The 22481-nt window shown below is 46.9% G+C and overlaps 1 protein-coding gene across 2 annotated transcripts; it reads right to left on the reverse strand.

Annotated features, from left to right (window-relative positions):
* Positions 1-3730: 3730 nt before the first annotated feature.
* On the reverse strand, positions 3731-20504 carry ADORA3 (adenosine A3 receptor). 2 transcript variants are annotated; one of them, XM_057745224.1, is made up of 7 exons: positions 19832-20477; positions 10368-10474; positions 8136-8483; positions 6537-6603; positions 5716-5816; positions 5246-5307; positions 3731-3861 (listed from the first exon to the last, which is right to left on the reverse strand). In XM_057745224.1, exons 1-7 carry the CDS (start codon positions 20179-20181, stop codon positions 3859-3861), a joined length of 1038 nt encoding a protein of 345 aa, XP_057601207.1. In that variant the 5' UTR covers positions 20182-20477; the 3' UTR covers positions 3731-3858. The 2 variants fall into 2 exon arrangements, with proteins under 2 accessions (XP_057601207.1, XP_057601216.1); XM_057745233.1 differs by lacking the exons at positions 3731-3861; positions 5246-5307; positions 5716-5816; ... (1 more) ...; positions 8136-8483; positions 10368-10474 and adding an exon at positions 17020-18158 and having other exon boundaries at positions 19832-20504.
* Positions 20505-22481: the final 1977 nt, after the last annotated feature.

Genomic DNA, 22481 nt, shown 5'->3' on the forward strand with positions numbered 1-22481 from the left:
AGAAAAGAAAAAGGACAATGGATAAGGTTGAGCTATTCACAGAAAAGGAAATATAAATGGCTTTAAACATATGAAGAGAAAACTCAACTTTACTCATAATAAGAGAAATCATAATTAGAACTACAATTAGATAATACTTTTCGTCAATAAGATTAGCAAAATTCAAACACGTTGCTAACAAACTGGGCAAACTTGTGGGGGAATTTAAGATATACATACACTACTGGTGGGAGAGTGAGTTGATGCAACTACTGTGAAAGGCATTTTGGCAAGAGCTAACAACATTTTAAATTCTATTTCTAAGCATGTATCCTACTTAAACATGTTGGAAGTCACCTGTGTAATTTGAATTGCAGCATTCGTCAAACTGACTAAAGCCTAGTGAGGCTTGTTATACTCCAAACACTATTCTGAGTGCTTGGCATGTGTTCATGGAATCCCCACAAAACACTAAGAGGTTACAGTTATTATTATTCTCATTTTACTTTCTTATAATGTTGTTTTTGTAACTAATTCTTTTTAAATTTTATCTTATTATTTTTTGGCTGTGTTGGGTCTTAGTTACGGCACACGGGATCTTCATTGTGGCATGCGGGATCTTTCGTTGCCGCACTCAGGCTCCTCTCTAGTTGTGGTGTGCGGGTTTTTTCTCTCTACTTGTGGCGCACAGGCTCCAGAGCACATGGGCTCTGTAATTGTAGCTCGCAGACTCCAGAGCACGTGGGCCCTGTAGTGTGAGGCACGTGGGCTCTCAAGTTGCGGAACATGGGCTTAGTTGCCCCGTGGCATGTGGGATCTTAGTTCCCCGAACAGGGATCAAACCTGTGTCCCCTGCATTGCAAGGCGGATTCTTTATCACTGGACCACCAGGGATGTCCCTTATTCTCATTTTAGATACAAAAATGGAGGCATAGAGAGGTCAAACAACTCGCCTATGTTCACACTGTTACACAGTATTACTGAATTTGCACCTGTGTTTACATTTATTTAGTCTGTCTCTGGAAGAAAACACCACTAACTGATCTTAGTAATTGCGCCTGGGGAGGGGAACTTGATAACTGAGGGGCAGGGATGGGAGGAGGTATTCTTTCCCTTAAAAACCTTTGTGTAACTTTTGAAGTTCTTCATCTACCTTGTTGAGGATTTTCAGGGAGCCCAATACCTAGTATTCACATTCCCCACCTGAATTCTAGACCACCTGAGAAATAAGAGGACTCAGCAGATGGAAAACAAAGTAGCATCTTTATTACCAACATAGGAGAATATAAGCATAAACCATAGCTGCAGAGACGTGGGCTTCAGAACCCTGAACTCCCCACCCCTCCAGGCAACCCGAACAGCAGCTCAGCTGCCCCCAGGAGTTGCAGAAAACACCATGTGCTTTTTGAAAGTTGCATCCAAGAGATTAAAAAATGAAGAGGAAGGGCAGAATAGGCACGCCTGGTTCCTATCCGCAGATCCTCTCATCAGACAGGTCACACCACCTCTGCTGGGGCATCACTGAGGAACGTCCCTCCGGTGGAGCTCAGTCCACAGGGAGGGAAGCATCCTGCACAAATCTCTCTTAAAAACACAGTAAATAATATTTTTGAAAATCAAGGTAAGGAAATTAAAGTTTAAAGAGATGACATAATTTACCCAATGTCTCCCACTAGTAAGTGGCAGAACAAAATTTAAATCAAATCTTCTGACTTCCAATTCCTTGCATCTTGCCTCCACACCAAGTTGTCTCAGAGCACGTATAGTGGCAGAGAAACTAGAAAGGTAAAGTCAGGTGATGTGTTTGAGAGAGCATGTTCACTCTGAGATGGAGCAGCTGCTCCTGACAGCTGGGTTTTGAGGGGAAGACAGAGGAAGAGAGAGTTGATCAAGGAGGGGGCCCTCTGTGGGAGCTGACAGGTCTAGGAGAAAGCTTAGGGAAACAGCCTTGGAAAGAGATGGCGGCACTGCAGTGTGGCCAGCCACACGAGGGCAGCAGAGCACCAGGAATGCCCTTCTCCCCTGGCTGGCTGGGGGATGCCCCTGTGGGGAGGACTTAGATTCAGCTGACATCAAACAATTCTACCAACCCTGAAGCTAGAAGCCACATCAGCTTTCCAGTTCAGGATCGGTACCCTATGAACAGCTTCAAGAGCAGGCGTAAGCATCATCCTATGGCCACCCAACACATGAAATATCAGAGTAATTGCTCTTCCCTCTGTTTTCTTGAAGTTTCCCATTTTTAACAGCACAGCCCTGTATTTACAAAGTCTTGGTTTTTTGGTCTCTCCATCATGAAAACTGGCGTGCAACTAGCCTTGCTGGAAGATGAAATGAGTAATTAAATAATTGACCACAGATTCAAGTCCGCTAGGTATGGGAAGAAAAAAGGCTGTGCACCCTGAATCATGGAACCAGAACAAACCTGTAGGATTCTCAAGGGAAATAGTTTTCCAGATAGGTAAGTATACATCTTCCATGACCCCTCTGGATGTCTTCATCTGTCGTGGAAGATTGATGTCTACTATCTTGCCTTGTGTAGTAGGATGTCCTAACCCACCCAGCCCAGACTGGATTGCTATTTGCAGAACCAGTGGGTTAATGGCTTCTTTATGCAAGTTCAACACATGGCCACAGGGGAAGGATTGCGGTTGTTTTGCAGCTGAGGGGAAAGATAGCACTTTTGATGTTGTTTGATCTGAGAGTCTGGGAGGGAGGAGGACCAGCTGTGTGGGAACGTGGAGGATGGCAGCAACGGGGTGGCCTCCACACTCCCTCCTCTTCCCATCAGGGTGTTGAGTCGCTTTGGGTTCCCTCTCTACAGACAGAGGGCTTAGGGTGGAAGCTGAAGGAACTGTGTTCATAAAAGACTCTGTGAGAGCCTGGACCTAAATGTGCAGCGCATGTGCAGAGCCCTGTCCCAGCCCTGCTCAGACCAGAGGGCCACTGAGTGTGCTGAGCGTGGAGACTGGCCAGCACCCTATCAGGAGGGACTAGAAGAGCAGAGTTTCTATGAGGGCAGCAGAGGCAGTGGTGGGGAGACCCCAGGGTCTGAGGTAGCAGGAGACACACTCTATGGGGAGAGAGGGTGCAGACGTGCAGGTGGAAGCTAAGAGTTTGGGTAATTCTGGCATTGAAGAAAATATCCCCTCACTTGCACCCATAACTGCTGATGCTCCCGTCTTGATTGTGTTTCCTGATGTGAATGAATATTTCTTTCAATTTATCACACCTTGGTTTCTCACTGATCAGAAGCAGCATCTATTCAGTCTGGTGGCAGTTTCCCATACAGGACAGTCTTTGAGCCAAGAGAATCAGAGAACCCCTGAGTTAGGCTCTCTCCCTTTCTTTGGGTAGAACAACATGTAATGTCAATTCAAAAGTAAATTGGAATATTATATTTTAAAAGAAACTTTTCCAGAACTACTTTCCCAGTGATATCCTAAGAGAAGTTAGTCATACCTTGGAGTTGATTCAACACTGGGTCAGAAATTTATTGGCTAAGAAATAAAACACAAGTGATCTCCTGGCCCCTTGACCAAGATCTGACACTCTTCTTCACTGCTGACTAGCCGAGTGCGTGAGAACTAAGATCTTGAGATGTTATCTGACTGTGGCCTTGCTCAGGCATGGCCTAGCACAGCCTCTCTGGCTGCCACTGTTCTTACCTAGCTGCAAATGATCGCTGGTGGTTAGAGGGGCCTTGAGAACGCCTGAGATCAGAATCAGTCCCCAAGATGTGGGCCGGTTGTCATGGCGATTCTATTGTAGCATCATTTTATTTATGAACTAAATAAAAAGAAATCTTCAGTCCCATCTGTTCAGTATGAGCCATTGCCTTTGGAGTCAGGACACATGGGAGGGGCTTCAAAGAGTTGTCTACTTTGTTGGAAATAGAAAAGGAAAATTGAGTTGAAATTTGCTGTTTACATCTGCTGGGTGTTTCTGCAGCAAAAGAGGCAAACTGTGTCATGGGAGTTTCGTGGGGACTAAACAGCAAAGTTTGTTTTCAGGGCAGAAATCAGACATCATGACTTCAAAGGTCATCAGTCAGTCAGCAGGAAAGCTTGGTGCGTGGGGCCTGCGTTCACCTCTCACCAAGCTCTGGTAACATGAAAGCAGCTGGCCTCCTTCAGAGCCCAGAAGGGACCCTGATTCCAGCTGCCAGGTTCCCATTGCCTGAGTGTAAGGAAGCAGGCCATGGCTAAACCAGGTTGTACAACTCCTTGCTAAAAAGGAATAGGATTGGGTTCCATTGCTTCAACTTTCATAGCACCATGCATCTCTCCTTTAGAGTACATACTGTAGTTGACAATTTCGTGTGTGTGTGTGTGTGTGTGTGTGTGTGTGTGTGTCTGAGATGGTTTGCCTACCTCCCACACTACATTTCAAGCTCCATGAAGACAGATGCTGTTTTTTTTGACTCAGCTGTGTATCCCAGAACCTGGCATGGTCCTTGTTTATTGAATGAGTGAGTGAGTGAGTGAATGAATGGATAAAAAATCCTGGGGAATATGGGGTCCTCAATTTATAGAGAAGAAAACAGGCCTGGAGAAGTAATAAGTTGCCCAAGGTCATGCCTTACAGAAGTGACAGTGGTTTTTGCAAAAACCTAGACTCTAATTGTGTCCCCAGGGGAGTGGTCTTGGGCAAAATCAAGCAAGCTGTTGCTCTGTCTGCCTCTCCACAGTTCCCACAGCTCTTAGACGGCGAAGGGCCAGGAATGCCGTGGGAGCCACTGCTTTGATTTCTTAGGGATCCTGCCGTGGCCCCGGGACCAAATTATCAGAGAGAGAGTAGGAGACCTCACGGCCTTAGCTTTGAATTTTCAGATTCATCTGGATATAGACCCTTGTGTTTCATTAACAGGTGCTTCTGGTTTTGTTTGTGTTCTCTTATTCTCTAAAATGTTTTCTACATTTCCATACCCAGAGGAGGTTGGAGTCTGTTTTGTAATTATGCCTACAGTCTCTCCATTGCCCAAGGTATTTCTGTGGCTTCTGAGCATAAAAAAAAAACCTATTAGCCAAACAGTAGCACGTGTGTCTGATGCTCTCGGTACCCTGTGTCCACTTGAGAAGTTAGCCAATTCACCATATAGTGGCCTTGAGGATTTTGGCTTTTCTGATGCTGCCCCAAAGGTAAGGTGGGCAGATCCACACAGACCCTTCTGAGCAAAGTTCTTCTGTTTAGGATCCGGGAGCCCTGCAGATCAGGGAGCGGTGGGCACAGGGCCCAGGATAGAAGAACCAAGGAGAGAACTTACCAGAGGTGTGGGGATCACAGAAGAAGCTTGGTTGCTTTTCTGGCTTCTAGCTAAGCCTTTACCTGCGATTGCCCAAGGGCAGAAGGAGGCACAAAATTGAAAGGCCACTCCTACCATGGCTCAAGGCTGTGCCTTGGGCCTGTCCCCTTCCACTCCTGACCCTCCTTCTCAAGGAGAACCTTCTATGCCTGCTTACCCAGGGGCCCCAGAAGCTCCTCTGATGTCTCAGCCTCCCTCTCCCCTGGTCTACACCCACCCCCCCACTTACGAGGGCTACAGTGCTCTCTCTGCCACCTCTCAGGGCGCCTTTGTCACCATGAAGCAGAAGGGCCCCCAGCCCCTGGGCAGGCTGCACGGGATTCCAGGGGTCCAGGCAACAAGGGGAAGGTCACATTCCCCCTTTTGAGAGCTGGTCCTTGACCCCTTTCATTTTCCCCAGTTCCTGCCCACCCCCTCAAAGCGCTACCTACCCCTTCTATTCCTTTGACTTCTCCTCCTTCTGGACAAGTGACTGATTATAGAGATGATCCCCAAGCCCGTGATCAGTACGCAAATGATGAGAATGGACATCCTGGAAGGAATCACAGACAGCACCCATGTGCCTTGGAAGAAACCACCTTTTGGTTCTCTGCTCAGCATCCCCTTTTCTGGGTCCCATCCCCTCTCCCTGCCCCTGCTCCCACCCAGTTCCAGCAGCACCTGGCAACCCAGATTCCTTTAGAGCGCCCCGTCTCCTCCAGACCACACTTGATTGGACCTGGGGTGGGTGGTGTCTGACCAAGCTGGGCCCAGCCCCCTCCTGGGAAACTAACATGGGACTGGGAGTGGGAGGATGTAGTCTCAGGCTGGCGACTCTCTTGAACAGGGGAAAAATAAACTCACAGCTAGAAATGAATTCTCTTCTCCCATGGCAAAGATGAAATATAAAAGGGCAGGGGGAGAGAGAGGAAGCAAACACACATAAGCGTAGCAGACTGGAGATGGAGATAAATCCTACAAGGCTCCTGCCATTTCTGAGGGCGACCGCATCCCTGCCCTCGCTTTTCATCAGACACTGCTCTCTCCTTAGGATAAAGTCTCCTCTTTAATTAAAATAGCCAGAGGGCATTTTTGCTGCTTGCGACCAAGAGTCCTAAACTATATTCTTTTGAAAGAAAGCCAATAGTCACATTGAAGATAGTTCAGGAGGAGAGACAATACCCGGCTGGAAAGTAGTGGGTGCAAATCCACCGTCCTGCTGTGTTGTTACTGCCCACCGAAAGTCCACTTGTCTCCTAAAGTTATGACTCACCTGGAGCGATCTGCCTTGTGGACCACTTTGGAAGCCCTGCAGCTTCTGTTCTTGCTGCCTGATAGTTCTGTGTCAGAAAGAATTTGTTGAGAGTCAAATAAGGCCCATCCCCAGGCCCTTCCTTTGCTTTCTGCATCTCTGCACCTCTGCCTGTCATTTCCTCAATCTCTAGAGAATGAGCACCCTGGGTGACTGCTGGGTCAGGTCCAGCTGTATACATGTGCCCTGCACAGGGCAGAAGGTGGAGGGGATAAGCAGGGCTGAAATCCAGCCCATACTCTCTTTGCCAAACCATCACCCTGCCACTGGGCTCCATGCATCTGGAGGAAGGGGTACCTTATCCAGATTTCCACAAAGGCTCTGTATTGACTAGATATGGCCCGTGGTTAGAGAGTGCCAGGCTGAAGGCTATAGGAGGGGACCACCAGAGGCACCAGAGGCCAGTCCTATCCATGAGGAACTGATCAGTAGGTAACATAATTGCCACATCGTGCTTCTTACAGCCCCCAAAACCCAACGGGAGAAGGGTCACCATACACATTGCCTCCTACGATAAGACGGGGGGGGTGGGTGAAGGGTGTCTGTGTTTCATTTAAATTAAAGAGTACATTTAGGTGGGACTTCTTTCATCCTGAACCTAAAACTCAGGACAGACTACACACTTAAGTAAAAGCAGAACCACACAAAGTAGAAACACTGTAGGTGCAAAGGTGTCACACATTCAGTAAGTTGCTTGCTGAACAAATAGCCATTTGGGCAAGTGTGAGCAAGGCTCTCTAGCACCAGGAAGAGACTTCCCAGAGCCTCCCTTAAGTCCTCTGGTGTGTTTTCTTTCTGGCATTGTACTCTGGATTGTGCTAGAAAAAGACATCCCTTCTAGAAATGGAAATAATGAGAAGCTATCGGAGGAAAAAAAGAAGAAGAAAAGAAAGGTAGTGCTTTCCATAAGCAATGTGCCTGAGAGAGGTTTTCTGCTGTGAAGGGAGGTTTTCAGCATTGGACAGAAGGACTTTGGGAGCATCTGGAGACCCTATGCCTTCACCCTGGCCCAAAGGAGCAACACACTGGCTTAGACAGACTCGCCCCTCCAGGCTGCTCCACCCACACCCTGCCGGCAGCCTCTTGGTGCAAACTGTACTCCTTAAAAGAAAGCACTGACACCTTGGGCCATGATATGTATCCCTGTAAATTATGAAATTATTTAAGTGGACAGTTTTTGAAGGTGTTTGTCCAGGTGCCAGGACCACTTTTTACAGCCTTGGTCACCTCTCAAGAAGCGAATCTTCAAGATTCTAGCCTGCAAGGCAAAGCTGTCACACCTGTGAGCCTCCCAAGTTCCATGAGCCAGATGGCTGTGAGGGGGTGGGGTGGGGGGAGAGTTTCCAAGAGCACCCCTCAGCCCAGGCACCCTTCTCTTCCCCAAATTCCATGTTGACTGTCAGCACCCTCAGCAGCTACCCTGCTGTGGAGGGACGCAGAGACCAGGTTACCCCAGAGACCCTAGAGGGAGCCCCAGCTGGTGCTCAATGAGTATTTACCACACCAGCTAGCACCCGCTGAGGTGGGTCACCCCCAGCTGGACCCCGACAGGCCCCCTACCTTTCCCAGACCAAAAATTGTTGACGAGGGCTCTTCTGCTGTCGGTCACAGCCAGTTCTGTAAAATCCATGTCATCCCTGGCAAAGTCCCGCTGGAGACCACACCAGTACCAGCCTGTATCCTCCTTGGTCAGACAGGACACAGTGACAATGAGCTGGTTTCCTGTGTCCCTCAGGGCCACACGGTCAGTGCTGTTGGGTGTGACGGCGATGATGTTGCAATAGTCCCGGAAATAGCCTCGGCACCAGTATTTGGGGTGATCCTTATCGTGGGCGTCGTAGTTGCAGGTGGCAGAAGCTGTTTCCAGCACAAAGCTTTCCTTGACCTTTTCATCCATGACCATAGCATCTGCGAACATACACACAGACAAACACCATCGTTCTTTTAAACACACTGCAGCTCCTGCACCCTGGAGGAAAATTAATTAAAGCACTGGAGGCCGATTTTCGCCTGTTTTGGGGTTGGCAACTGTTATGGACCGAATAGTGTCCCCCTAAAAATTCTATATTGAAGTGCTAACCTCCCAGTACTTTAGAATGTGACTATGTTTGGATTTAGGGCCTTCAAAGGGGTAATTAAGTTAAAATGGGGTCATTAGAATGTGCCCTAATCCAATCTGACTGATGTCCTAATAAAAAGGGAGATTAGGACACAGACAGCAGAGGGATGACCATGTGAAGACACAGTGAGAAGGCAGCCCTCTGCAAGTCAAGGAGAGAGACCTCAGGAGAAACCAAACTTGCCAGCACCTTGACCTTGGACTTCTAGCCTCCATCACTGTAAGGAAACAAATTCTTGTTGTTTAAGCCACACGGTCTGCGGTCGTTACAGGAGGCCTAGCAAACTATTACAGCATCCCTGGAGAAGACTTTTTCCCGGGCCTAAGAGTGGGTAAAATACATATCCCCCTCTGCAGGAATTTAGGAGGCCTTGCATGTTGCCTTGAAGGAGGATTGAAGAGCCTGAGTCTTACTGTTAGTAGATCCTCTGCCCCTAGCCCCCCACTCCACCTTGGCACCCGCAAAAAGAAAGTAAGGCAGTTTGAAATAGAAACAGACTCACAGACATAGAAAACAAACTTATGGTTACCAAAGGGAAAAGGGCAGGGGGAGGAATATATTAGGAGTTTGGTACTAACAGATACACACTACTATAGATTAAATAGCTAAACAACAAAGACCTGCTGTATAGCACAGGGAACTGTATTCAGTGTCTTGTAAAAGTCTATAATGGAAAAAATCTGGAAAAAATATATGTGTGTGTATATATATATATATATATAGTTATATATAATTATGTATATGTATAACTGAATCACTTTGATGTGCACCTGAAACTATCACAACATTGTAAATCAACTCTAATTCAGTAGAATTTTAAAAATAAAAAATAATTATAAAAAAGAGAAAATAAGGAGGCTTCTGCTGGCTGTATAGAGCTGAAAACAGAGGCGTCAGGTTCTGTTCTGTCCTCAGGGGTTAAGAAGTTCATGTTTCCTCCATACCAGACTGGTGTGGGCACCACTGTCATCTCAGGACATTTCATAGTAAGTACACATTTCGTGTACTTCACATCCAGCTTGACAGTGGCTGAGATGGGCAACAGAGCCCACCTCACCCTCACCCTTCCAGATGTGCACTGGGGCCCCCTCAAATGCTGCCTCACGTGTAGCTCACAGTGGGTGAGACCAGCCTACAAAGCAGGCTCGCATCCTTGATCTCATTTGACGTGATATGCTACTTTGTTCTCATATGGACCCTGTATGAAAGATCACGTGATGCTCAGGTTACTGGCCTGGATGCTGACCCAGAGAGAGGTGCAGTGACTCTCAAAGGTCACAAGGCTGGAGGGTGGAAGAGCTGGGGCCACCCCGGTCCTCCGAGTCTCATCTTTTCGGGTCAGGCATGGACAGAAAGTGCAAAGCCCTGTCCTCATATATCAGCGCAAATGTTTTTAAGGGGAGAAGCGTGAAGGGAAGGGGAACTCAAACTGAGAGAGAGAATACAGAGCCCTCATTTTAGCTAAGGGTTTCAAATTCCCCACAACCCTTGTATCAGATCGAAGAACAAGGATTAATTTAGACAAGATCTATTTCCACCTCCTTTTATTTTCTCATTCCCCTCCTTAGGTGGTTTGAGCTAATAAGCAAGAACTCCAGGTAGGAAAGGGAAAGAAAATTCACCGTCTCTGGGAAGCTTGGAGGGCTGAAGATGTTCCTCCCCCATCTCTTACCTGAAAAGACAGTCAAAGAGAGCAGAATGAAGAGCCTCATGACTGGAGGGAAGTGAATCTTCAACTGAGATGACCAGATGGACCCAGGGGTCTTAAGAATCCTGGATCTGTTGAAAGGAAACAGATATCTTTGAGTTTAAGACGATTTTATCCTCTTTGGAGAGACCAGAGAAAAGAAGGACCAATCAGTTAATCCAAGAAGTGCTGCTATGTACAGGTATCCAGGTTGTGCACTGCACATGGGTACCTCATCAGAGGGATGCCATTTGCGGACGTAAACTTACTTAATAGAGTAATATGAAAAAATTCTGGGCTTCCCGGTAGAGCCCAAAACAGCAGTGGAGATCCCCCTCCTAGATAAACCCACTCTGGCACACAAGGCACACTCGGAAGGGCACACACAGCATCACTGGCACACATCCATCTGTGCGACTGTGCCCTGCCCTGCCAGTGGTCCAGGTATAATCCAAGGCCAGCCCTCTTCTCTGTTCAGCACTCTTGGTGGCCCAATTCCTATTTCGCTGAGAGGAAACCTGTTAAGGAGTTTCATAACTCTCTTGCCTTCTGAGTGGACACTGCAGCCTCATCCAGGGAATGGGGCTAGAGGGTGGGAGCTTGTGAGCAGGTGAACGTGAGGGTTTGGGGGCATCAGCAGCCAGGCTGCAGCCTAGAGACATCCTGAAAGCTTTCCTGGGACAAATCAAGGCTATCTATCTGCGCAGCAGAAGTTTCCCCTTATTCCTAATGAAACTCAAATGGCCTGGCCACTGATTTTTAAAGTTAGAATTATGGAACCACCCTAGTGAATTTATTTTATTTTTTTAAACTTTTATTTTATGTATTTTATTCATTTATTTATTGGCTGTGTTGGGTCTTCGTTGCCGCACACAGGCTTTCTCTAGTTGTGGAGAGTGGGGGCTACTCTTCGTTGAGGCGCAAGGGCTCTTCATTGTGGTAGCTTCTCTTGTTGTGGAGCACGGGATCTACACGCAGGCTTCAGTAGTTGCAGCACAGGGGCTCAATAGTTGTGGCGCATGGACTTAGTTGCTCTGTGGCGTGTGGGATCTTCCTGGAGTAGGGATCGAACCCATGTCCCCTGCACTGGCAGGAGGATTCTTAACCGCTGCACCATCTAGGAAGTCCCCACCCTGGTGAATTTAAGCTGAATGCTTACTCATCACATCCCAGAGCTAGCACTGCTCATCAAGGGCTGGACAGGGGTGACTGCCCAGGTTTTCAATAATGTCCTCCCTTGAGGAAGGAGAGCCTTTCTCTGATTTACACTGAGTCAGCATAAGGGCCAGCGGCAGGCTTGCATCAGGGTACTTGTTTTACCTGCCTTGTGTCAGGTGTTTTGCTTATATTGCCTCATTTTTTCCTCATGAAACCTTCATGAGTTCAACAATTAAACTGCAAAGGATAAAAAATGAAGTGGGAATCTACAGGTTAAAAGGGGCTTAAGAGACATACTGACAAAGTTGCAATATATGGAATTTATATGGACCCTGACTGAATGAAACAACTGAGGAAATTTGGACAGTGACTAGATAGTTGATGATATTAAGAAATTATTACATTTCTTCCAGGTGTGATCATGATATTGTCATAGCCAGCCTCTAAGATGGCTCCTGGTACTCATCCCATCATGTAATCCCCTCCTAGCCTGCATCAGGGCTGGCCCGTGCGATCAATAAGATACGGCAGAAGTGTTGGCATATGACTTCCAAGGCTAGGTCATGAAAGCTGTGCAACTTCCACCTTGGAAGTCGCACTGCTCCTTCTTTCTTGCAGAAGTTGTGAGGATTCTCAAGCAGACCTGTGGAGAGGCCTATGCGGAAAGGAACCGACCGGCCAGACATGTAAGACCCATATTGGGAGTAGATCCTCTAGCACCACCAAGCATCCCGATGACTGCAGATCCAGCAACCTCGTGAGAGACCTCAAGCATGACCCACTCAACCAAGATGCTCCCAAATTCCTGGCCCATAGAAACCACAAGAGATAATAAAGAACTATCATGGTAAGCCTCTAGGTTTGGGGGTAGTTCATTACAAAGCAATCAATTGGGACTTCCCTGGTGGCGCAGAGGTTAAGAATCTGCCTCCCAATGCAGGGGACACAGGTTCGAGCCCTGGCCCAGGAAGATCCCACGTGCTGCGGAGCAACTAAGCCCGTGGGCCACAACTGCTGAGCCCGTGTGTCAAGACTACTAAAGCCTGCGCACCTAGGGCCCATGCTCCACAACACAAGAAGCCACCGCAATGAGAAGCCTGCACTCCGCAATGAAGAGTAGCCCCCGCTAGCCATAACTAGAGAGAGCCCATGCAGCAATGAAGACCCAACACAGCAAAAAAATTAAATAAAACTAAAATAAAACGTTCTTTACAAAAAAAAATTAATATTGACATTGTGGTTCTTGCTTTTTAAAGTAGTCCCAATCTCTAAGAACACTCAGGATTGCTCAGAGATGGCACCGTGAAGCCGAAGAAAGTGCCAACAGAAGGAGATTGGGCACAGATATCAGGAAAATGCCCAAGACATGAAAAAGTAATATTCTAAAGCAAATGACGGGCTCGGAGTTACAGAGCATAAACAGGTGTGTCTATTAGTATTCTGAGTATTACTTGGTGCTGTGAGTTCTGCTGCTCCCTCTTAAGGGTAGAATTAATTTTCACTCTATTTGATGTATAAATAAGAAGGTAAATGGGTAATAAGGATAAACCAAAGTTTAAAAATATCTTTTAGAAATCCAAAATGAAATGTTTATAGATGAAATAATTTGATGCCCGAAATTTCGAGATAATCTGGGTAGGGCAAGTTGGTGGGGGCATTAATGGAACAAGGTTGGCTGTAAGTTGATCATTATTAAAGCAGGGTAATAGGTGTAAAAGCCTTCGTTATTCTAGTCTCTCTACTTTTGTGTGTGTGAAGTTTTTCCTAATAAAAGCAAAAAGCAAACAAAACTTTGACACAAGTTTTACTAGTCTCCCACTTTACAAAAGAGAAAAATTGAGGCTCAGTTCTTTTTCTTTATTTTCTTCATATATTTTTGTTTGTGTTGGGTCTTCATTGCTGCGAGGCGGTTTTCTCTAGCTGCAGAGAGTGGGGGCTACTCGTCATTGCAGTGCACAGGCCTCTCATTGGTGTGGCTTCTCTTGTTGCAGAGCACAAGCTCTAGGCACGCAGGCTTCTGTAGTTGTGGTGCATGGGCTCAGTAGTTGTGGCTCTCAGGCTCTAGAGCACAGGCTCAGCAGTTGTGGTGCACGGGCTTAGTTGCTCCACAGCATGTGGGATCTTCCCGGACCACGGATCGAACCCGTGTCCCCTGCATTGGCAGGCGGATTCTTAACCACTGCACCATCAGGGAAGTCTGAGGCTCGGTTTAAGTTACTGCTAAATTTAAGTTCGCACAGCTAGTACAGCTGCCATCAGCTGATGCTAAGTTAGGAAGAAAAAAATGTTCTTTCCATCCCTCGATTCTGCTTCCCCAATAGTAACAATAACACAAAACTGTAGCGCGCTTTAGAGTTTACAAAGAGATTTTATATTATGCCATGTTGTCTGAGTGGTTGAGGCAAGATGCAGCCTAACTTTTCTCATTCCCATCATACCCAGTACAGTATCTAAGGGCAGAGTTTCTCTGGAAAAGGTGCATTTAGTTGTAAGGAACTGAAGACACAAATGGACCATGGCCAGACCGTATATAAAAATAGAACTCTGGGCCACAACCAGCCCAGGAAACCAGCCCCTTATCTACAGTAACTGGCCCAGAAGTCAGCCTGATATAAACCAGACTTACAGGAAGTCAGACCATTATTGCTAGCAACAATCCAAAAAAGCCAAACAATAATCCCTGTAGCTTCCTTAATTTTTGTCCTGCTTCCAACTAGGGACCAACCAGAGAAACTTAAGTATGGCCCCTAACCCATCACAGAGGATGCCACACTTCTAGTCGGCCTGCCTACAGCCTCTCTGGCCCAACCGTCTCCAGTCGGAGTCCACCTGAAGCCTTCTTTTTTTCCTCTATAAAACTATCCCACACTTCTGCCTGTCTTTGAATCTCTGCCAAAAAGCAAGAGGCAGGGGCTGACTCCTTTGCTACAGAAAGCTCAGAATAAACAGCCTTTGTTTGTTCTCATTTGGTTGGTCTTTGCTTATTTCTATTGTTGACTTGATTTTAAAAATTGGGTAAATAAGCCCCGCTACTCAGTATCTATCTTTGTTCCAGCGAATCTGTATGGAGAAGAGGAGGACGCAAACCTCGGTTTTGTCTGGGTGGTCTTTTTACCTTATTCCTTTAAAATGAAAGCCCAATAGCCACCTTTGACAATGTTTAGCTGAAGAGAGCTAGCCAGGAAACAGACTCAGAGAAACTCCTGTGACATTAATCTCTAAACCTGAAATCAGGGTGGATCTCGCCACTTCTAGCCCAACTCCTCACCAGTGAGGCTTGGTTCATCTTTTTTGAGTTCACGCCCAAAGACACTTCACTGTAAAGGCCTCTTCTGGGCTTGTGGAGCCCCTTAGCTCAAGAGATTTTCATTGACTGTCAAGCTCCCAAAATACAACTTCCTATAAGCCTTCAGTGGGTTTGCTAAGCAGTGACTATCAGAAGGGAAAAGAGAGAGAAGGAGCAGAAGAGAAGAAAGGGAGAAAAAAAAAAAATTCTTCTGAAACTCAGGCGCTACAGGTTGTCTGATGACTCCAAATGACTCAGGACAGACAGCTGGTTTCTTTTGAGGGAAGTGGTCCCTTTAAATCAAGTTTCCGAAAAGGGCATATGCCACGTGTTGCTATAGCAGCTGGGTTAGGGAAATAACCAACACGTCCCTCAAGTCTCCAACTGGGCAAAGGTGAGTCGTGGGCACAACAGAGTGCCAGGAATACCCAATGCCCCAGAGTAAACCCAGGGCCTCATCCTGGAGGGGCATTTTAACAAAACACGAAAATGAATTCGGGGGGAGAAGGCTGAAATCAAGCAAGGGGATTCCATTAAAAAATTGGAGGTCAGGGAAGCTTGTTTTTTGAATGAAAAAAGATCCCCCAAAATGTTGATGGGAAGTTTGTCAGGACAAAAGTACCCTCCTGGGACTTCCTAGGTGGTGCAGTGCTTAAGAATCTGCCTGCCCATGCTGGAGACCCAGGTTCGAGCCCTGCTCCAGGAAGATCCCACATGCCACGAAGCAACTAAGCCCGTGAGCCACAACTATTGAGCCCATGTGCTGCAACTACTGAAGCCCACGTGCCTAGAGCCTGTGCTCCACAAGAGGAGCCACTGCAATGAGGAGCCCGCACACCACAATGAAGAGTAGCCCCTGCTCACCGCAGCTAGAGAAAGCCCGTGTGGAGCAATGAAGACCCAACACAGCCAATAAACAAATAAAATTAATTAATTAGTTAATTTAAAAAAATACCTCCTATGTCCAGGAATGGGGGGGGCGGGGGGCAGGGAGCGGGGTGGGGGGTGCATTGCAGTCCTCTGCCTCTAACATAGGAGTGTGAATGGCGCCAAGAAGTGGGTGCGTGGGTGCGTGGGTGCGTGGGTGGGGTGACCAACTTGGTGTGGCATTAGTGGAGAAGCACATGCGAGTTTCTCAACATCCCAGCTAGTGCTGATTCTTCCTGGTGTGACAAGAGAAGAATCAGAAAGGACATTTCCCTGAAGTGAAATGTTAATAAGATAAACATGGTTATCAGGCTCTGGCCAAAGATTAGGGTCAGGATAACCTTTCAGGATTGGCTAAGAATTAATAAGAAAAATATTTCCGGTACATTTATCCTCTTTGATGTGGTGTAACTGAAATTCCCATCTTGCTGCTCTCATCAAGTTGATATATTTATTGTCTTGGGAGTGACAGCCCACAGCGGCAAGTTTGGGTAGCCCAAATCAGAGATGCCACCTCGAACTTCCAGAGCCACACTCGATGCCTAAGTGATGTGACTAGGACACTATCCCTGTCTCATGTCCTGACTGGCAACAGCAGCTAAGGCAGAAACCCCAGCAGTCCTTGAGTATACAAACCATAGTTTGTACCCATGATTCTGTTAATTGTACATAAAGTGAAGATTGGACTTTGTAGAAATTACAAGTCCTTCTGCATGTCTAAGGATACGTAGCAAGAATCTTGGGTTCTCCCATAAGGCAGGGCTGCCTTGAAATCCTGGCTCTCATGCTTGTTAATTGTGTGATCGTGGATGAGTTACTTAACCCCTTTGTGCCTCAGTTTTTTCTTCTGCAAAATAGAGATGGTAATAACGGTACCTCAAAGACTGTCAGGACCAAAAGACACAAGCAAAATAGTTAGTACACAGAAAGTGCTCAACAAATGGTAACTATATGGTGTCTCTTTTTGCCCCACTCCCACTATTCCTAATAAATAATCAAATACCAGAGGAAATGATTAAGACTCAACTCCAAGAGAGAATCATTTCTTCTCCAACACTTGATGAATGGTTCATAAAGTTGACAAATGTTCTGATCAGCCTTGGAAAAAGGAGCAGGGTGTTCTGAGGCCAGGGGTGAGGGCCCTAGAATTTACACGGGTGAACATACCACATGGCATCAGGTAGAAGCAGACGGAGTGCCAGGAGCAGCCAGCCGGATCTTCAAGCCCCGAGCGACCCTGACCCTCAGCAAAGAGCTACACAACAGTTAGCTATCATCTTTTATTTACTCAAATACATTTATTTACAGGCGAATCCAGCAAGTTGAGTCCCCCTTTAACTCAGTTCACTCCTTGCATTCCATCCATCTTCCAGGCATTTGCTGAGAGTAGGGTTCTCTGCTTAGTTCCATAATGGAGTGGAACTGAGTCACCATCGTGTACCTGTCCAGCCCAATTGGGCTCCTTTCGTCAGTAAGTCAATGAGGCATCCTTCCGATTCCACTGACTTCTGTTTGGGAAGGAGGAACACAGGCAGTAGCAACACTAGAACACTGTCCTCAAGTCAGACACCCAGACAATTAAATTAGAAAAGGACAAGAAAAAAATGAACTAGAGAAAGAGGGTAGTAGTAAGAGAAAGAGGGTAGTACAATTGAAGGCAGCCAGCCAAATGCTTCCCACATCAGTGGAAGGAATCAAAGACATGAGATACCCCTTGGCCCAGGTGGATAGGCCCCCAAGTGCTCTTTGATGCTGAATCTGAAGGTCAATGGGACGGTCAGCCATCTTTCATGAATAGCTACTCAGAAGTCTGCTCAATGCTTGGGTCCAAGGAATTAGAGGGCTGGCAGATTACACAGGCTTTGAGGATCAAGAGATAGGTTTCCTTGAACTTCTTTATTTTATAAGCATAGACGATAGGGTTCATCATGGAGTTAGCGTGGGACAGCAGGATGCCCAAGTACAGCACAACTTGCGGTACTTCACCATCAAAGTAGATGATACAATTGATGATGGATAAAGGCAGCCAGGACAAAGCAAACAAGAAAAGAACCAGAAACAGAGACTTGGCTGTCTTGAACTCCCGTCCGTAAAATGCACCTGTCTCTTTGGAGCTGGAAAAGTTCTGATTGAGTTTGTTCCGGATGATATAGAAGATGTCAAGGTAGATGGCACACATGACAACCAGTGGAATTAAAATCCAAGTGAAGAAGCTGAAATAGACCATGTAGTCCATCCTCATGACAGAAATGAACTGGCAGGAAAGGAAGGTGAGATTTCTGTGGTACTCTGAGTTCAGTTTCATGTTCCAGCCAAACATGGGAGTCAATCCTACCAGGAAAGACACCAGCCAGCAAAGGCCCAGTGCCAACCATATTCTTCTTTGAGTGGTGACCCGCCTGTATCTGTTTGAGTGAAAGAGAGTCAGTGAGTTCACAGCAGAAATTGCTAATGGGTGGGGGGAGATGGAGCTGGAGAGTGTTAGTAGTCTATGGTGGTTTCAGCTAAACTCTACTGGATATGAAGACAAGGTGAGCAGACGGTGATTAGAGAAAAATCCAGCAGAGCTCTCTGGGAACTTTTCTAAAGAAGTACAATCTACAATGCAGGAGGAGTACGTTGTCTAGAGTCAGGGGCTTGCATACCCCAACTCACAGCCCCTTTTCCAGCCCAAGAATTCTTCAATTCCTGGGAAGTAAGAGTTATCAAAGTCTCCTGGGATCGCCTACCTGGGCAGAAATAACCTGCTCAAAGCATGTTTGCCTGCCATGCTCTGCACGGTGTTTTTGTTTTTGTTTAGTTTAGTTCTGTTTTGTTTTTGGCTGTTGTGCTGCTGTCCATAAATTAGACTCTGCCTCTCCCACACGTTGCCTCTACTTGTGTCTGCCCTTGCTTCTCTATTTGCACCACACTTGGTGTTTGAGTTAGAGTCCGTGGAGCTACGAAAGTCACATTGATGTGCTTCCATGACCTTAAAGACTCCTCCAACCAAAAGTCACCATTTCTCCTTAAACTATTCTTCTTGACAACATTCTACACAGACTTTAAGAAGGAAGCAGATTTTTAGTACTGGCTATGTACTCGATAGTCTATCAGTGAAATCTCATGATAAACTGGAGATATTTATGACAATCTCCATTTTATTGATGGAAATGGTGAAAATCATAGCAGGTACAGCTACCACTTACTGAGCACAGGCTGTGTGCCCGGCATTTTCCTAAGAACTTTATGTGTATTAACTCATTTGATCTTATGAAGGAGGCGCAATTATCATCCCCATTTTATGGATGAAAAGAATGAAACAGACAAGTGAAGCAACTTGTAGAAGCTAAAAGTAGTGGAGCTAAAATGGAATGGAGGTAAGTCTGAGTTCAGAGCATCTTAACACCATGATGAGGAACTGAGACTCTAACCTCAAGATCTGGGATTAGAACCCAGGCTTCTTTGTATCAAAAGTTGTCTGTAGCTCCCTCACCGTGCTCTTTTCCCAAGAGAAGAGAGGAGCAACAAGAAACCAATGCCATTAGATTTCTAAATTTAGCAGTCTGTTTTGTTTACACAGTCCCAGGAAAAGTTGTTACTACTCTCCGCAATGACTACTCTCCGCAATGGAGAACGTTTTTGGTTCCCTTCTCAATATGGAAGAGGAAACAAAATTAAAATAACTTTAAAATAGCCTACATTTGCAAAGAACAGAAGCACCAGTTTATCTCTTCTTCTTTTCTCTCTGCTTATCTTATCATCTAGTATGTTTCTATCATTTCTAAAAGCCAAGAGCACTTTTCACTACTTAAAGAGGCACTGAGTTTTTATCACCTTTATCCCCCCGCCCCAGGATATCAAGCACGTATTCCTGGAGTCTATGGGGGGATTGGAATGTTCCCCTGTTTCTAGTTCCCAAGTCTCTGTTCATCATTGCTAAATCCTTCACACATCAAATGGTGAAAAGAACCTCTTTCAAGCTCAGAGGCTAATTTGGATTTGTTTCCACTCAAAACATCTGAGACCTGGACGTTGTAGACCCATTTCCCAGGCACCTCCATCACTGTCCCACACCAGCCCTCTTCAAGCAAGTTACCTGACCGTGAGCTTGACCCGCAGGTATCGGTCCACGGCAATGGCTACCAAGGACATAATGGAGGCGTGGGTGAAGATCATCAGCAGGCAGGTCATGAGAAGGCAGCTATAAAAGTGGATTGTGATGCCCAGGCTGATGACAATGGCCAAAGGCATGACCAGCACCCCGACAGCGATGTCAGCCAGGGCTAGGGAGACAATGAAGTAGAAGGTGGTGGTCTGCAGGCTGGGGTTCAGTTTGACCACCCAGATGACCAGCACGTTGCCCACTATGGCAGAGAGCCCAATGAGAATCTCCGCGGTGATGTAGGTAACGTTGGCCAAGGACACGGCAGTGCTGTTGACAGGCATCTCGCTTTCCGAGAGGAGCCTCCCAGGTGAGAGGAGTGCCGACAAGATTGGACCAATCAGCCTAGCTCTTGCCAGGCATCTCGCCAGAGGCCCAGGTGCTGCAGCAGCCACAGTCCAGAACTCACAACTCGCCTATTCCTTCTCTTCTCTGGTGGAAACCCCTTCTCCTTAGAGAGAACCCATCACAGGGCCTTTTCTTCCAGCCCCAATGCAGGTCACACATCCCCGGGCTCCCAGAAACCTGGAGGACAGTTCTATGTGGGCTGAATGTGAAAGTGCTGCTGTTCTTACTTCCGCTGCCCCTGGAGGGCTACTCAAGCTCCATCAAGATAAGCAACGCTCTTCAGTGGTGTTTCAGGAAATGAGATGGGCCAAGAGGAAGCACCGAGCCAGGAACACTCAGCAAAAAGATGGAAAGAAGGGGGGTGGGGGGGGGGTGTTTGTGGCGTGGAGAAAGCTCAGCATTCACTTACTCAGGGTCTAGATAAGAATGTCACACTGGTGGGAGGGGAGCTGGGAACACTGACTATGTAATAGTCTGGCTTTCTGCCAGCTTAGCAGAAAGACCGCGTGATAAGGAGGCAAACAGAACACACAGAAGTAAAAGAAATAGACTTTGATGGCAGGCTCCTAAATTCAGCCAGAATTTACTCCTTTTGAGTACACACCATAGACTGACAGTTTGTGTCACCCCAAAACTCATAGGTTGAATTCTGCCCCTCAAGGTCAAGGTATTTGGAGGTTGGGGGCTTTGGGAGGTTATTAGGTCATGAGGGTGGAGCCCTATGGATGGGATTAGTGTCTTTATAAGAGAGACCCCACAGAGCTCCCTGGCCCCTTCCACCATCTATGTACCAGGAAGTGGGCTCTCACCAGACACAGGTTCTACCGGTGCCTTATCTTGGACTTCCCAGCCTCCAAAGCTGTGAGAAATAAATTTCTCTTGCTTGTAAGTCACTTAGTCTTTAGTATTTGGTTATATCAGCCCAAATGGACTAAGACAGGACATAACATAAGCACTGAGAATTCAGCCACATAAGTTGACTCTGCTGGGCACAGCTGGAAACCCAGCCTCTGTGTCAAAGATATTTTGCCAAAGGGACAAACTAAGATTCCCTGTTCAGGTGAGCAAAACTTCAGCACCTCCTGTAAGCATCACATCTGCTGACCCTCATCTTCCCTTCTCAGCCCACACACCCACCATACCCTTACACTAGCAACCAGCCCGTGTCAAATCTATTTGAGGGACAAGAGGATGACCAGCCATGCAGAAAGGAGGGAAAGAGCAACATGTGCACATGATCACATGGCATACCTCCTGCCCTCCGGCCCAAAGCCCCACTCCCCACCCTGCAGGAGCAGCTCTCTATTTGGGAATCGGACCCTCTCCCTGAAGCTGCTCACCTGGTTTCCTCTCCTGGTAATGAGACTCTTGAACGCAAATTGCTATCTGGAGCCCACCTGGTTCAGATGTTTCTCAGTTCCGCCCAAAAGGGTTATTTCGAGAGACAGCAAAAGCAACAGCTGGACCTAAGCCCACACTGTGGATTGAAAGGCTTATAATATTTACCTCTAAGTACCAATCTATGCAGAGCCAAAAATAAAATTCGACGATCACAGGAGTGCTGTTCTGGTGTTTACTAACAAGTACCCCTCCCTGGGGCACTGGTGAGATGCATCGGCATGGGTCTTGCCAGAGTCTTCTTTAGTTGTTCTGCTTCTGCAACATCTGTCGACACCGCCTACTCCCCCCCCCCACCCCCCGCCACACCACAGGTCTGTCTGGCCTGCCTTGCTCATTCCTGCTAGACTTGCCACCTCTCCCTGAGCGAACTCCCCAGACATTAAGGGGCAGCCCTCTCAGTTGCATTTCTGTCGCTCCAGCATTTTCCAATGTCAGCTGTGCCTGCATCCCTGCCCTTTGGGAACATGAAAGGCGTCACCAGCTTCCAACGTGGCCTCTCATAAATGTCTCTACTGCAGCTGCTCTCTTTATCTCTGCTTGGGAGAAGGAAGTCATAGAGAGTGATTTCTAGGAGGCTGTGTGCTACTGAAACAAATCCTTATTTCTATAAAGCAACTGTTCAATCTGAGTAACTCGTTGCAAAAACATGTATCCCAGCTCCCGACCCTCAGCCACCCAGTAGCACCAAGTAACCTTATGTGAGGAAAAGACCCTCTGAGGTAGGGACGAGTTGTGGTGCCTGGTTGTGGTGATGGTATAGCTAAGGAGCATTTTTCCTGGAGGGTTTGGTAACCCCGGGTCTGCCTGGGGTGGCTGAGGACAGAGAGATCGGGCT

This window comes from Hippopotamus amphibius, chromosome 1, assembly GCF_030028045.1.
Source record: "Hippopotamus amphibius kiboko isolate mHipAmp2 chromosome 1, mHipAmp2.hap2, whole genome shotgun sequence".
NCBI classification, from domain to species: Eukaryota; Metazoa; Chordata; class Mammalia; order Artiodactyla; family Hippopotamidae; genus Hippopotamus; species Hippopotamus amphibius.